The 16,470-nt window shown below is 48.0% G+C and overlaps 1 protein-coding gene across 1 annotated transcript; it reads right to left on the bottom strand.

The window, feature by feature from the left end:
* Positions 1–10,587: 10,587 nt before the first annotated feature.
* On the bottom strand, positions 10,588–11,271 carry LOC109743412 (putative cyclin-dependent kinase F-2). Its single transcript, XM_020302502.3, has one exon. The coding sequence runs from the start codon at positions 11,260–11,262 to the stop codon at positions 10,588–10,590; it is 675 nt and encodes a 224-aa protein (XP_020158091.2). The 5' UTR covers positions 11,263–11,271.
* Positions 11,272–16,470: the final 5,199 nt, after the last annotated feature.

Here is a 16,470-nt window from a genome sequence, read left to right as displayed (position 1 = left end):
AGCCGATGCCGGAAGCGAGATGTATATTATAGAGCAGTTCCATGATTACAAGATGGTTGAAAACCGTCCTGTATTGGAGCAGGCTCATGAGATAATATGCATTGTTAAGGAGCTTGAACTTCTTAAGTGCGAGTTACCGGGCAAGTTTGTCGCGGGTTGCATAATCGCTAAGCTCCCTAATTCCTGGAGGAACTTTGCCACCACTCTGAAACATCAGAGGCGTGAATTCTCTGTGGAGGATGTCATTGGCCATCTGAGTGTTGAGCAGAATTCAAGGGCAAAGGACTCGCACGGAAAAGGGGCCGAAGGGACTTCTGTCGCCAACATGGTGAACCAGAAGAACTTCAACTCCCACAAGCCCAAGGGAAAGAACGGTGTCCAACACAATACCGACTTTAAGAAGAAGGGTAAGAGACCTTCAAGAAGAACAAGAAGGACGAGGGCTGCTTCACTTGTGGTTCGGTTGAACATTGGGCCAACAAGTGCCCAAACAAGTACAAGAAGTCAGGACAGGACTCCAAGTCCGTCAACATGATTGTGGACAACAATGAGAATGGTGCACCTGGGTACGGTAATTTATTTACTGTTTTTTCAGTGTTTCAGCCCACCGATTGGTGGGTGGACACAGGTGCAGGTGTACATGTGTGTGCTGACATGTCATTGTTCACTTCTTACCAGGTCACAGGCCACGGGTCCGTATTGATGGGGAATGGCGCGAGTGCTTCTGTTCATGGTGTTGGCACGGTCGATCTGAAGTTTACTTCGGGAAGGATCGTGCAGCTGAAGAACGTGCAGCATGTCCCCGCCATCAAGAAGAACCTCGTTAGTGGCTCCCTTCTATGTAGAGAAGGGTTTAAGTTGGTTTTCGAGTCTAATAAATTAGTTGTTACGAAATATGGACTCTTTGTTGGAAAAGGTTATGAGAGCGGAGGGATGTTCCGCCTTTCCCTCGCAGATTTTTGTAATAAAGTCGTGAACCATGTTCATTCGAATGTTAATGAATCTGAAGTTTGGCATTCACGTCTTTGTCACATTAGTTTTGGTGTTATGACGCGGCTAGCCAAGTTGGATTTAATCCCGAGTTTTACTTTAGCCAAAGGCTCTAAGTGCCTTTCATGTGTGCAAGCTAAGCAACCTCGCAAGCCTCACAAGGCCGCGGAGGAGAGACACTTGGCACCATTAGAACTCATACATTCTGATCTTTGTGAGATGAATGGTGTGTTGACTAAAGGTGGAAAGAAATACTTCATGACATTGATAGATGATTCCTCTAGATATTGCTATGTGTACCTGTTAAATACTAAAGATGAGGCTCTACACTACTTTAAAATCTATAAGGCAGAAGTTGAGAATCAACTTGAAAAGAAAATTAAACGAGTCCGGTCAGATCGTGGTGGAGAGTACTTCTCGAGTGAGTTTGATTCCTTCTGTGCGGAACACGGCATTATTCATGAGAGGACGCCTCCCTATTCACCCCAGTCAAACGGGGTTGCCGAGCGGAAAAACCGTACTCTAACTGATTTGGTTAACGCCATGTTAGATACATCGGGTTTATCCAAGGCATGGTGGGGGAGGCTATATTGACGGCATGTCATGTCCTGAATAAAGTTCCGACGAAGGATAATGAGATCACTCCCTATGAGAAATGGGCAAAGAGAAGGACAACACTCTCGTACTTGCGCACTTGGGGCTGTCTGGCGAAAGTCAATGTGCCGATCCCCAAAAAGTGTAAGCTTGGACCCAAGACTGTGGACTGCGTTAATTTGGGCTACGCTAAGAACAGCGTTGGCTATAGATTTCTAGTAGTGAAATCTGAGGTATCTGACCAGAAGGTCGGTACAATTATGGAGTCTAAGGATGCTACATTCTTCGAGGATACTTTTCCTATGGGAGATATGCAAAGCACTCCTAGACAGGAATCTGAGGAGACTCCTGAACCTGCCATCCCTATGGAATATTATGAACAAACACATGATGAAAATCCTGAGGGGGATGACGAGGAAACCCTTGGTAGGGGCAAGAGACAAAGGACTGCAAAGACCTTTGGTGATGATTTCTTCATGTACCTCGTGGATGATACTCCCACTTCTATTTCAGAAGCGTATGCCTCTTCAGAAGCTGACTACTGGAAGGATGCGGTCCGTAATGAGATGGATTCCATCATGGCTAACGGGACATGGGAGATCACTGAACGTCCCTATGGTTGCAAACCATTAGGATGTAAGTGGGTGTTCAAGAAGAAGCTTAGGCCCGATGGTACGATTGAAAAGTACAAGGCTAGGCTTGTGGCCAAGGGCTATGACCAGAAAGAAGAGGAAGATTACTTCGACACTTATTCACCTGTAGCTAGACTGACCACCATTCGAGTATTACTCTCGTTGGCAGCCTCGCATGGTCTTCTCGTCCACCAGATGGATGTTAAGACGGCTTTTCTGAATGGAGAGCTAAAAGAGGAAATCTACATGCAACAACCAGATGGCTTTGTGATAGATGGTCAGGAAAGAAAGGTGTGTAGGTTGCTGAAATCTTTATATGGCCTGAAGCAAGCACCTAAGCAATGGCATGATAAGTTTAATACAACTCTGACATCTGTTGGTTTCGTTGTTAATGAGGCTGACAAATGTGTATACTATCGCCATGGTGGGGGCGAAGGAGTTATACTGTGCTTGTATGTTGATGACATACTGATATTCGGAACCAACCACAAAGTCATTGAGGAGGTCAAGTCGTTTTTGTCTCAGAACTTTGAGATGAAAGACCTTGGTGTGGCTGATGTTATCTTGAACATCAAGCTACTGAGAGATAATGAGGGTGGGATTACACTTCTGCAATCCCACTATGTTGAGAAGGTGTTGAGTCGTTTTGGATATTCGGATTGCACACCATCTCAAACACCATATGATCCTAGCGTGTTGATTCGAAAGTCCAAAGGCACGGCTATAGATCAGTTGAGATACTCTCAAATTGTTGGTTCACTGATGTACCTAGCGAGCGCAACGAGGCCCGACATCGCGTTTGCTGTGAGCAAACTAAGCCGGTTTGTTTCCAAACCGGGTGATGTACATTGGCATGCTGTTGAACGAGTCATGCGCTATCTGAAAGGTACTATGAACTATGGACTTCACTATACCGGAGACCCGTCGGTACTTGAAGGGTATAGTGATGCAAATTGGATCTCTGATGCTGATGAGATGAAGGCCACAACTGGGTATATGTTTACTCTTGGAGGTGGCGCTGTTTCCTGGAAGTCTTGCAAGCAAACGATCTTAACGAGATCGACAATGGAAGCAGAATTAACGGCATTAGACACATCTTGTGTTGAAGCGAGATGGCTTCGAGATCTTTTGATGGACTTGCCATTGGTTGATAAACCGGTTCCGGCTATCCTTATGAACTGTGACAATCAGACTGTCATCACCAAGGTGAAGAGTTCAAAGGACAACATGAAGTCCACCAAACACATAAGAATGAGATTAAAAGCTGTCAGAAAATTAAGAAACTCCGGAGTGATAGCGTTGGACTATGTCCATACGGCTAAGAATCTGGCAGATCCCTTTACGAAAGGGCTATCACGTGTTGTGATAGATAATGCATCGAGGGAGATGGGTATGAGACCCACATGAGTTGCCATGGTAGTAACCCAACCTATGTGATCGGAGATCCCGTGAATTAGGACCTGGGAAAACAAGCCAGTGGTGAACTGAGGAGAGTAACTATACTAACCCACTCCGTTGGAGATGCAATACTCTCGATACTGTATGGTAGGATGACTACTGTCTTAATGTGTTCCGAAGCTTATATAAGCAAGATGCTATCCTACAGAGTGATCTTTGGAGGAGCACACCTATATGAGTCCGACTGCTGGTCACAGTCTATGAGATTGGGGTGATCTCTAGTAAGCTAATGAATAGGCCAGGAGTGTGACTTATATGCTCCACCCGAGGGGTCAGCCTTCGGCAGCCCAGTACTAGTGAGACATGTGGTGAAACTTCTTTACGCCAAACTGACAATTCAAGGCATAGTCCATTGTTCAGTTGTGAAGGAGTGTAGCTACTTGCTCTAGGTGAAGCTCAACCTTAACAGGTCTTCACTGAAACACTGGTATATCGAAACAGTAATTGGAACAAAGGACACAATGGGCCCTCGAGATCTGGTGGGGGATTGCTGAAATTTGAGATGGGCTCTAGGCCCATGTAGCAATTTTTGAAAAATCTCTAAGGGCCCATGTGGGTTATATGGCACTAGGTGTAGTGGGAAGTTTAGTCCCACCCCGGAAGTGGAAGAGGAGTTGGACCTTCTTATAAGGGTTTCTCTTCTACATGCTATTGGAGCTTGAGAAGAGAAGATGCCCTCGCGCACTCCTCCTCCGCCGCCCGCCTCGCCACGCCACGCCTCGTCACGACGCGCCGCGGGTTGCGGGATTGAGCTAAGCCGAGCTTACACCTACGCGCTTATTTTTGCCAGTCACTAACGGAGAGTTCTCTGACAGCTGGGCCACAATCTGAGACGTGGGCTGTCACGGACTCGGACGTGGGTCGAGCCCACGTCTCTCCACGCGGCTGCGCCTATAAGTGTGCGGTGTCTCCTAACCCTAGCCGCCACGAACAGATCACATCTGCTCCACGCACACGTCCACCGTCGTTCCCTTGCTGCTGCTGCCGCCGGTGACTCCATCCCGTCCGCCGCGTACACGGTCGACGGGAGAGCAGGTCTCCGAAACCACGCCCTTCTGGTTCCTGTACGGGGTGAGGGGCGAATAGGTTTTTGGGCAGCGATTACGCGACTGCTCACTTCCCGATCGTCTACTTCCTCTACGTCCGCGTCGCCTTCATCATCACCATGTCCACCGACGCCGAACGTGCCGCGCCGAGAAAGCTGAAGCTGACAAGAAGGCCGCCGAGGACGCCGCTGCTGCCACCAAAGCCGCGGCCTCTGCATGGCCTACTGGAGGGTATAACTCGTTTATCCCGCTCCTACTGTTTTCTGTTTTAGCCATGCTAGCGTTATACGTAGATCTTTCTGCTATTAGCGTAGTATGTGCTAGTTTGACTGAATATCAGTATGCGATCATATGTGTCAATGCCATGCTAGTGATTTACTCGTGGATTAATTTAATCGAGAAATTGCCTATTTACTCAACAATCCAAAAACCTATTATGTGTAGGAATTTTTCGGCAAGTGGCTTTGCCGCTGCACTGAAACCGGATAAGTTTACCGGTACATACTTTAAGCGTTGGCAGACTAAGACCACGTTATGGCTCACGGCTATGAACGTGTTCTGGGTCACCGGTGTCTCCACGGGAACGATTGCTCCTGAACAGGAGAAGGCGTTCAAGGAGGCTATCGTTGTGTTTCTCGGAGCAGTTCTTAGCGTGATCGGAGATAAACTGGTCGACGCATATTTACATGTGCATGTCGCCAAGGACTTGTGGGAGGCGCTCGAATCTAAGTTCGGGGCAGCCGATGCCGGAAGCGAGATGTATATTATAGAGCAGTTCCATGATTACAAGATGGTTCAAAACCGTCCTGTATTGGAGCAGGCTCATGAGATAATATGCATTGTTAAGGAGCTTGAACTTCTTAAGGGCGAGTTACCGGGCAAGTTTGTCGCGGGCTGCATAATCGCTAAGCTCCCTAATTCCTGGAGGAACTTTGCCACCACTCTGAAACATCAGAGGCGTGAATTCTCTGTGGAGGATGTCATTGGCCATCTGAGTGTTGAGCAGAATTCAAGGGCAAAGGACTCGCACGGAAAAGGGGCCGAAGGGACTTCTGTCGCCAACATGGTGAATCAGAAGAACTTCAACTCCAACAAGCCCAAGGGAAAGAACGGTGTCCAACACAATACCGACTTTAAGAAGAAGGGTAAGAAGAACTTCAAGAAGAACAAGAAGGACGAGGGCTGCTTCACTTGTGGTTCGGTTGAACATTGGGCCAACAAGTGCCCAAACAAGTACAAGAAGTCAGGACAGGACTCCAAGTCCGTCAACATGATTGTGGACAACAATGAGAATGGTGCACCTGGGTACGGTAATTTATTTACTGTTTTTTCAGTGTTTCAGCCCACCGATTGGTGGATGGACACAGGTGCAGGTGTACATGTGTGTGCTGACATGTCATTGTTCACTTCTTACCAGGTCACAGGCCACGGGTCCGTATTGATGGGGAATGGCGCGAGTGCTTCTGTTCATGGTGTTGGCACGGTCGATCTGAAGTTTACTTCGGGAAGGATCGTGCAGCTGAAGAACGTGCAGCATGTCCCCGCCATCAAGAAGAACCTCGTTAGTGGCTCCCTTCTATGTAGAGAAGGGTTTAAGTTGGTTTTCGAGTCTAATAAATTAGTTGTTACGAAATATGGACTCTTTGTTGGAAAAGGTTATGAGAGCGGAGGGATGTTCCGCCTTTCCCTCGCAGATTTTTGTAATAAAGTCGTGAACCATGTTCATTCGAATGTTAATGAATCTGAAGTTTGGCATTCACGTCTTTGTCACATTAGTTTCGGTGTTATGACGCGGCTAGCCAAGTTGGATTTAATCCCGAGTTTTACTTTAGCCAAAGGCTCTAAGTGCCTTTCATGTGTGCAAGCTAAGCAACCTCGCAAGCCTCACAAGGCCGCGGAGGAGAGACACTTGGCACCATTAGAACTCATACATTCTGATCTTTGTGAGATGAATGGTGTGTTGACTAAAGGTGGAAAGAAATACTTCATGACATTGATAGATGATTCCTCTAGATATTGCTATGTGTACCTGTTAAATACTAAAGATGAGGCTCTACACTACTTTAAAATCTATAAGGCAGAAGTTGAGAATCAACTTGAAAAGAAAATTAAACGAGTCCGGTCAGATCGTGGTGGAGAGTACTTCTCGAGTGAGTTTGATTCCTTCTGTGCGGAACACGACATTATTCATGAGAGGACGCCTCCCTATTCACCCCAGTCAAACGGGGTTGCCGAGCGGAAAAATCATACTCTAACTGATTTGGTTAACGCCATGTTAGATACATCGGGTTTATCCAAGGCATGGTGGGGGGAGGCTATATTGACGGCATGTCATGTCCTGAATAAAGTTCCGACAAAGGATAATGAGATCACTCCCTATGAGAAATGGGCAAAGAGGAGGACAACACTCTCGTACTTGCGCACTTGGGGCTGTCTGGCGAAAGTCAATGTGCCGATCCCCAAAAAGTGTAAGCTTGGACCCAAGACTGTGGACTGCGTTAATTTGGGCTACGCTAAGAACAGCGTTGGCTATAGATTTCTAGTAGTGAAATCTGAGGTATCTGACCAGAAGGTCGGTACAATTATGGAGTCTAAGGATGCTACATTCTTCGAGGATACTTTTCCTATGAGAGATATGCAAAGCACTCCTAGACAGGAATCTGAGGAGACTCCTGAACCTGCCATCCCTATGGAATATTATGAACAAACACATGATGAAAATCCTGAGGGGGATGACGAGGAAACCCTTGGTAGGGGCAAGAGACAAAGGACTGCAAAGACCTTTGGTGATGATTTCTTCATGTACCTCGTGGATGATACTCCCACTTCTATTTCAGAAGCGTATGCCTCTTCAGAAGCTGACTACTGGAAGGATGCGGTCCGTAATGAGATGGATTCCATCATGGCTAACGGGACATGGGAGATCACTGAACGTCCCTATGGTTGCAAACCATTAGGATGTAAGTGGGTGTTCAAGAAGAAGCTTAGGCCCGATGGTACGATTGAAAAGTACAAGGCTAGGCTTGTGGCCAAGGGCTATGACCAGAAAGAAGAGGAAGATTACTTCGACACTTATTCACCTGTAGCTAGACTGACCACCATTCGAGTATTACTCTCGTTGGCAGCCTCGCATGGTCTTCTCGTCCACCAGATGGATGTTAAGACGGCTTTTCTGAATGGAGAGCTAAAAGAGGAAATCTACATGCAACAGCCAGATGGCTTTGTGATAGATGGTCAGGAAAGAAAGGTGTGTAGGTTGCTGAAATCTTTATATGGCCTGAAGCAAGCACCTAAGCAATGGCATGATAAGTTTAATACAACTCTGACATCTGTTGGTTTCGTTGTTAATGAGGCTGACAAATGTGTATACTATCGCCATGGTGGGGGCGAAGGAGTTATACTGTGCTTGTATGTTGATGACATACTGATATTCGGAACCAACCACAAAGTCATTGAGGAGGTCAAGTCGTTTTTGTCTCAGAACTTTGAGATGAAAGACCTTGGTGTGGCTGATGTTATCTTGAACATCAAGCTACTGAGAGATAATGAGGGTGGGATTACACTTCTGCAATCCCACTATGTTGAGAAGGTGTTGAGTCGTTTTGGATATTCGGATTGCACACCATCTCAAACACCATATGATCCTAGCGTGTTTATTCGAAAGTCCAAAGGCACGGCTATAGATCAGTTGAGATACTCTCAAATCATTGGTTCACTGATGTACCTAGCGAGCGCAACGAGGCCCGACATCGCGTTTGATGTGAGCAAACTAAGCCGGTTTGTTTCCAAACCGGGTGATGTACATTGGCATGCTGTTGAACGAGTCATGCGCTATCTGAAAGGTACTATGAACTATGGACTTCACTATACCGGAGACCCGTCGGTACTTGAAGGGTATAGTGATGCAAATTGGATCTCTGATGCTGATGAGATGAAGGCCACAACTGGGTATATGTTTACTCTTGGAGGTGGCGCTGTTTCCTGGAAGTCTTGCAAGCAAACGATCTTAACGAGATCGACAATGGAAGCAGAATTAACGGCATTAGACACATCTTGTGTTGAAGCGAGATGGCTTCGAGATCTTTTGATGGACTTGCCATTGGTTGATAAACCGGTTCCGGCTATCCTTATGAACTGTGACAATCAGACTGTCATCACCAAGGTGAAGAGTTCAAAGGACAACATGAAGTCCACCAAACACATAAGAATGAGATTAAAAGCTGTCAGAAAATTAAGAAACTCCGGAGTGATAGCGTTGGACTATGTCCATACGGCTAAGAATCTGGCAGATCCCTTTACGAAAGGGCTATCACGTGTTGTGATAGATAATGCATCGAGGGAGATGGGTATGAGACCCACATGAGTTGCCATGGTAGTAACCCAACCTATGTGATCGGAGATCCCGTGAATTAGGACCTGGGAAAACAAGCCAGTGGTGAACTGAGGAGAGTAACTATACTAACCCACTCCGTTGGAGATGCAATACTCTCGATACTGTATGGTAGGATGACTACTGTCTTAATGTGTTCCGAAGCTTATATAAGCAAGATGCTATCCTACAGAGTGATCTTTGGAGGAACACACCTATATGAGTCCGACTGCTGGTCACAGTCTATGAGATTGGGGTGATCTCTAGTAAGCTCATGAATAGGCCAGGAGTGTGACTTATATGCTCCACCCGAGGGGTCAGCCTTCGGCAGCCCAGTACTAGTGAGACATGTGGTGAAACTTCTTTACGCCAAACTGACAATTCAAGGCATAGTCCATTGTTCAGTTGTGAAGGAGTGTAGCTACTTGCTCTAGGTGAAGCTCAACCTTAACAGGTCTTCACTGAAACACTGGTATATCAAAACAGTAATTGGAACAGAGGACACAATGGGCCCTCGAGATCTGGTGGGGGATTGCTGAAATTTGAGATGGGCTCTAGGCCCATGTAGCAATTTCTGAAAAATCTCTAAGGGCCCATGTGGGTTATATGGCACTAGGTGTAGTGGGAAGTTTAGTCCCACCCCGGAAGTGGAAGAGGAGTTGGACCTCCTTATAAGGGTTTCTCTTCTACGTGCTATTGGAGCTTGAGAAGAGAAGAGGCCCTCGCGCACTCCTCCTCCGCCACCCGCCTCGCCACGCCACGCCTCGTCACGACGCGCCGTGGGTTGCGGGATTGAGCCGAGCCGAGCTTACACTACGCGCTTATTTTTGCCAGTCACTAACAGAGAGTTCTCTGACAGCTGGGCCATGATCTGAGACGTGGGCTATCACAGACTCGGACGTGGGTCGAGCCCACGCCTCTCCACGCGGCTGCGCCTATAAGTGTGCGGTGTCTCCTAACCCTAGCCGCCACGAACAGATCACATCTGCTCCACGCACACGCCCATCGTCGTTCCCTTGCTGCTGCTGCCGCCGGTGACTCCATCCCGTCCGCCGCGTACACGGTCGACGGGAGAGCAGGTCTCCGAAACCACGCCCTTCTGGTTCCTGTACGAGGTGAGGGGCGAATAGGTTTTTGGGCAGCGATTACGCGACTGCTCACTTCCCGATCGTCTACTTCCTCTACGTCCGCGTTGCCTTCATCATCACCATGTCCACCGACGCCGAACGTGCCGCCGCCGAGAAAGTTGAAGCTGACAAGAAGGCCGCTGAGGACGCCGCTGCTGCCACCAAAGTCGCGGCCTCTGCATGGCCTACTGGAGGGTATAACTCGTTTATCCCGCTCCTACTGTTTTCTGTTTTAGCCATGCTAGCGTTATACGTAGATCTTTCTGCTATTAGCGTAGTATGTGCTAGTTTGACTGAATATCAGTATGCGATCATATGTGTCAATGCCATGCTAGTGATTTACTCGTGGATTAATTTAATCGAGAAATTGCCTATTTACTCAACAACATGTCCACGGCCTGGCCGTAGTACCGGTTGCCTTCCAGCTGCTCCGGTGAGGTGTAAATCAGGGTGCCGACACAGCACTCCTCGTACGGTACCCCGGCCGGCTTCGCCCGCATCGCCGATCCAAAGTCGCCAACCTTGAGCCCGCCGAAGAAGCCGACCATGACGTTCTCCAGCTTGAAGTCCCGGTGGATGACGCCAGCTCCATGTATCTTCTTTGCCGCGTCCAGGAGCTGCTCCATCATCACGCGGGTCACCTCCTCGGATACAGGCCTCCAGAGTGACTCGCGGAGGGTGCGGCCGTCGGCGACGAGCTCCATGAAGAGGGACACGTCCCCTGTCTCGGCGTCCGTCGCCACATCCAAGATCTCGATAATCGACTCGTGACCACGACACGCGCCGAGGCAGCCGGCCTCGCGGGTGATCGCGCGGATGTCGGGCGGGCCGTGTCCGCCGGCCCCGTTGCCGCGGACCCACTTCACGGCGACCTTCTTGCCGGTGCAGCGGTCGCGCGCCTTGAACACCTCGCCGTAGGTGCCTTCTCCAAGCACCTCAAGCTTCTCGTAGTCGGAGATGCTACCGAACGCGTATCGGGGCTTCTTGCCGCCATGGACGCGCGGTTCTTGTCCCAGCGCCGGGCGCTTGCGGATGGCCGTCGGCATGATCTGAGCTTAGAACGCGCGCCGAGAGCAGATCAGAGCAGAGGGGCGGGGATTCGTGTGCGTCTAGAGCAGAGGATCGAGGTGGATGAGAGGAAGGATCGAGGATGAGGATTGAGGAGGATAAGGATCGAGGCTGTTTTATGGGCCGGCACTGGCGGCGCGCGTCTCCGAATTGGCGCGGGATTCAGACAAATTTTGCGTACGCGTCGCGTTTACGCGGGTGACGCTCGCACTCGCACGGACAGCTCACTTTGAAATCGCTTCGTCACGCGTAAGCCAACTAAACTACCTGAATTCTGACTCGTGCAGCTGCGCTCGTTGGCTGTCTCGAGCGCACGCGCTTCAGCCGTCCGATGCGGTCTGTCGATCCCCCTGCGCGTGATGCGTCCCAACCAGGTGCCGTTACGGGATTGCGCGAGGCATGCGGCGCGTGGTGGGCCCGCACCTTTATTCCAGGCGAAAACTGCCCGCACCCCCCGCTCGTCTTGTTCGAAACCGCCCGCCCGCACCCGCAGATTTCATTCGAACTCCTCCCCCTCTTCCTTCCTCTCCTCTAGCAACGACACGACGAGGCGGGGTGCTGCGGTGGTGTATCCGGCGCGGAGTCGCCGGTGCGAGAGGCTGTCCGCGAGCGTCGCGAGTCGCCGGCTGCAGGCGAAGGTAAACCCGGCACATATTCTCCCTAATTCTTGCTCTGCTGCCCGGTTGCGGTCCATGGAGATAGGGTTTCAGTGAGGGGGCGGGCACGAGGTTGTCCATGGCATCCTCGGGCTCCACGTCGTCAATACTTGGAAGGGCGCGACGTTGCTATGGCGGGGGGAGGGGGGCGGTGGGGTTGTGCTGGGGGTAGGCGGGATTGAGTCGCTGTAAGGGGATACACGCGACCGAATCCTGGTGACTGGGGCATAGGATTCGTTTTTTTCTGTTGCTTGCTTCTCAGGACGCAGTTGCTCATAATTTCGATGGCAGTTGCTTAGTTTTTTCCTGTAATTTGCGAGATTGAGGGGCAGGATAAGGGGATGCATCTGACTTGGGGCAGTTGTTCATAATTTTGATGGCAGTTGCTTAGATTTTTCCTGTAATTTGCGAGATGGAGGGGCAGGGTAAGGGGGATGCATCTGACTGGGCAGTTGTTCATAAATTTGATGCTAGTTGCTTAGATTTTTCATGCAAATTGTGAGGGGAGGGCCAGGGGATGCATCTGAATTGGGCAGTTGTTCATAAATTTGATGCTAGTTGCTTAGTTTTTTCCCGCAAATTTGCGAGGGGAGGGTCAGGGGATGCATCTGACTTGGGCAGTTCATGGAGGGGTGATCGAAGTTCATAGTATCCACAGTTGCACTAACTAGGGGCAGTAGTCGCCTTGTGTTCAACATTAAAGTAGCACATTGTTTTTTTTGGGAAAATGGTTTTTGTGATTGGTTGATTTTAGTTATTGCCTAGATTTGCAGCACCAAGTTGTTATCCTTTTTGTAGTGTTCTTTAAAATTACTGTATGAAACATGACGTTGCCTATATCCACCATCAAGTTGCAGTTTTTATCGCAACTATGAATAGGAGATGAGATATCTCTCACGAATAAGCGGCAAAGCCTGAGTGTTTTTGATATTTTAGCTAATGTGATGAAGATGAATATGTGACTTTTTTGTGATGAGTAATTGCATAGTTTTCAACACCAAATTGCCTTTGCAAGCACTAGCATTCAGTAGTTGAGTTATCTCTGGATAGGAATAAATGGAGTTCGTTCATCTCCAAATGACAGTGATATTACCTCCAAATGCAAGTAGTATCATTGAGCAGTTGAGTTATAGGGCTTTGTATCTTTTTTCATTAACTTGGTTTTTTTGTTGTGTTTTATTTTACAGAATGGCTCCGAAAAGCAAAAGGCCTGCGGGTAGAACTGATGGTGAAAATGAGGGAGAAGAAGTGGCAGCTCAATCAGCAAGGAGTAATGTTGGACGCAAGCGCGGGCGGACGAATCAGGATCCTGTACATGGTGGTTGGGCAGGGAAACGGGCCACCAATTCTGCCCGGGGTGGTCGGGCGGGAAAATGGGGCACCGATTCCGCCCCTCGTGATGAAGGAGGGAGAAATCCGAAACATGCGAAGAAAGTCGCGGACGAGGTTTTTTTAATGAAAAACTTGAAAGAAGGGAGGCATCCTTGAAATATGTAATGCTCAATTAACATGGCATTTTCTTTTGTATATGCACTCATATCATTTGATAAGCAGCAGAATAGCAGTGTAGCAGTTGCCTAGTTTAGTACTAGCAGTTGCAGTTCAATATAGATCTAGTTGCTCAGTTTTTTAGCAAACACAGCTTTGCTTTTTTTAATTATGGTGTGGTTTGCTTAGCTTAGTACAGTGAGTTGCTCAGCTTAATATTGTGGGTTGCTCAATTTAATATAATTGCCGCTGCCTTTTTTAATGAGTTTTCTCGTTCAATTTTTTTGTATGCAGACTGGTAGCAATGGGCCACCACCGAGGAACAGGGCATCACCTTCAAGAATTTTTTTCCTAAACAGTGGCCTCGATGATACACAAAAGGATGCCATCGGTGATATAAGCTTTGGGGGTGTGCTTGATATCGGGACAAGAACAATGAAAGGAGATCTTGTGAAGTTTGTCATGAAGTGTTATGATCCAGAGTTGTTGCAACTTGTTATCCCAGATAGGGGGAAGATCCCAGTTGATGCAGCAAGCGTAGAAAGAATCTGGGGTTTGCCAAGGGGGCAGGTGAAGGTTGCGTATGAAGTGGACCCAGACGTAGTTAGGTTGTTCAACGAGAAGTTCGACATCCCGACAGGGCCCGCGCCATCAGTGACCGAGTGGTGTAAAATGATAAATGATATGGGAGTTGTTGCGGACGACAAGTTCTTAAGTGCCTGGCTGGTTGTTGTTTATAGCTGTTTTCTTGCGCCGACGACCAGCTTGAAGGTGTCACCACGCGCATACTCAGCTGCGCTGAATCCACGTGAGGTTGTGAATTCAAATGTTTGCCAGTTTGTCGTCGACCAACTTAGGCTTGCTTTCATGGGTTTTGGAGACAAGAAGAAGACTATATGCTGCTGCCTTTTTCACCTAGTGGTAAAATGATCTAGACCTCCCCCCCTCTTTTTTCGGTTCATTTTGCATTTGTATGTTTCATGCTGAAGTTGGATAGGTCTTTTCGCAACTCACATGTGTTGTCTATTTTTTGAAACAGCTCCTCTACCTTGACCCGCTTGATGTGGACTACAGGACAGTCCATAAAGATTATGTGGATGAGAGGACAACAACTGTTCTTCCAAGGGTCAAAGCATGGAATGAAGGTCTTATCAAAGCAGTAATTAAGAAGGACATGATTAGGAAGGGTGTCTATGGAAAGTTGCGAGTAAGTGTTACTTTACTTTCTGAACATAATTTTTTGTAGTTGCATGATTTTTTCATGCAGTTGCCCACCTATAGGGATTCTGTTGCCTAACTTTAGGAGCTAGTTGCTTTGAAGCTAGTTTCATGACAGTTTTTTTGCATGGAAATTTGTATGGTAATCTTCCTCATTTTTGTCTCCAAGTAGTCATACATGTCCAATTACATGAGTTTTTTTAAGCAACAGTTGCCAATAATTTATAGTTTTTTATGGTTGCTCAATTTTATCTGGGGGTTGTTGTAGGTGCTGAAGTTTTTTGTGATGTCCATAAGTGTAGTTGCCATCAATAGTGCTGGTTTTGCCCTAAGTTAGGGAGGCAGTTGCTCATCCACCCCCTCTTTTTTGAACTTTCTTGATTTTTTTTGCTAACTGAGTTTATCATGTACATTTTTTTACAAAAAAACAGCTCAAAGCTGAGTTCTCGAGGTGCGCAAAGATAGTGTTTTTGGGAGCATGGATCACATCCAGAAGTTTGTTGCTGCGAGGCTTCCTCAAAACTACAACACCAATGTATTTCTTTTGCTTACCATGGTTTTGCTCTTTTCATAAGAAACGGACTGCTTTTTTGTTCATCATTGTTGTTGTATAGACTGCTCATCTTTGAGTTTTGTATTTTTGTGTTTTGCAGAAACAGAGGAGGTTGTCAATGCTGGTCCACGATATGTGCTCTGAAATATCAGTCCAAATTGGGAGGTTTGTTCAAGGGGTGGGCAAGTTGGAAGAGGAGGAGGTTGAACCAGCAGCCACAAGCGTTTCCAGGGTCACAAGCGTACGTCAATCAGCACGGCAGATAAAAGGCAGCGGCAAGTCTGAAACAGCAGAATGTTGCAAAGCAAAAGAATACAAGGGGCAGTAGCAGTCGGTGCAAGGAGACACGTTTGGCGTTCGATGACAAGGAGGAGGAATCTGACGAGGAAGAATTTGAATCTTCAGAAGAAGAAGAAGAAGAAGAAGAAGAGGAAGGGAAAGATGAGGACAGTCCTGAAGAGGAGAGTTCGGATCAGGACGGGGACAACAATGATGATGACGACGACGATGATGACTATGATGATGATGCTCTGTCATACAGCAGCCCGCCAGCAGCCACAGAAACTGGTGATGATGATTCACAGCACATGGATGTTGACAATTCACATCCGCCCCTTGCTGGTGAAGACGATGCTGAAGATGAGGAAGAGGATGACGAGGATGATGTTGAAGAGGAAGACCAGGACAGGGAGGAGGATGATGAAGAGGAACGGGACGATGAAGAGAACAAAGAGAAGGAGAGAAATGTGGAAGAGGGCAATGAGAAAGAGAATGAACCAGAAAAGAAAGAGGGGAAATTGGGGGAGAAACAGGATGATGAAAATAATGAAGAGGAGGAAAAAGAGGAGGAAGACAGAGAGGATGAAGACGATGAGGCGGAGCAAGATGGCGGGGGTGGGAAGAAGGGGGACGAGGATAAGGATGATAGCGGCACTGGCGGCAACGCTAGCACCGACCAGCCCAACGGGGGAGGTGGTGATGATGAGGGAGTTGCACGAAATTCGGGGTGGCGTGGGGGCAGTTGTGACAACGAGGTGCTGCTAAGTACGATCATGGAGAGACTCAAGCGCACTGGCAAGGAAAAAAGTGAGCCAGAGGAAACGATGTCCGTCGAGAGCACACAAGGAAGCATCCAAAGCGCCGACAGTTTTTCTCAGAGCAGCTTCGTTAAGATGGACATGCGAAAGGAGCCGTTTGAGGTTCAGAGTGGGCCTGTCATTTCAGCTGCATATGTGGTGAGGATTGGAGATACCCAGTACAGACAGAAACAG

Source organism: Aegilops tauschii, chromosome 1, assembly GCF_002575655.3.
Source record: "Aegilops tauschii subsp. strangulata cultivar AL8/78 chromosome 1, Aet v6.0, whole genome shotgun sequence".
Classification (NCBI taxonomy): Eukaryota; Viridiplantae; Streptophyta; class Magnoliopsida; order Poales; family Poaceae; genus Aegilops; species Aegilops tauschii.
The sequence above is the reverse complement of the archived record's forward strand: the minus strand, read 5'-3'. Positions and strand labels throughout refer to the sequence as shown.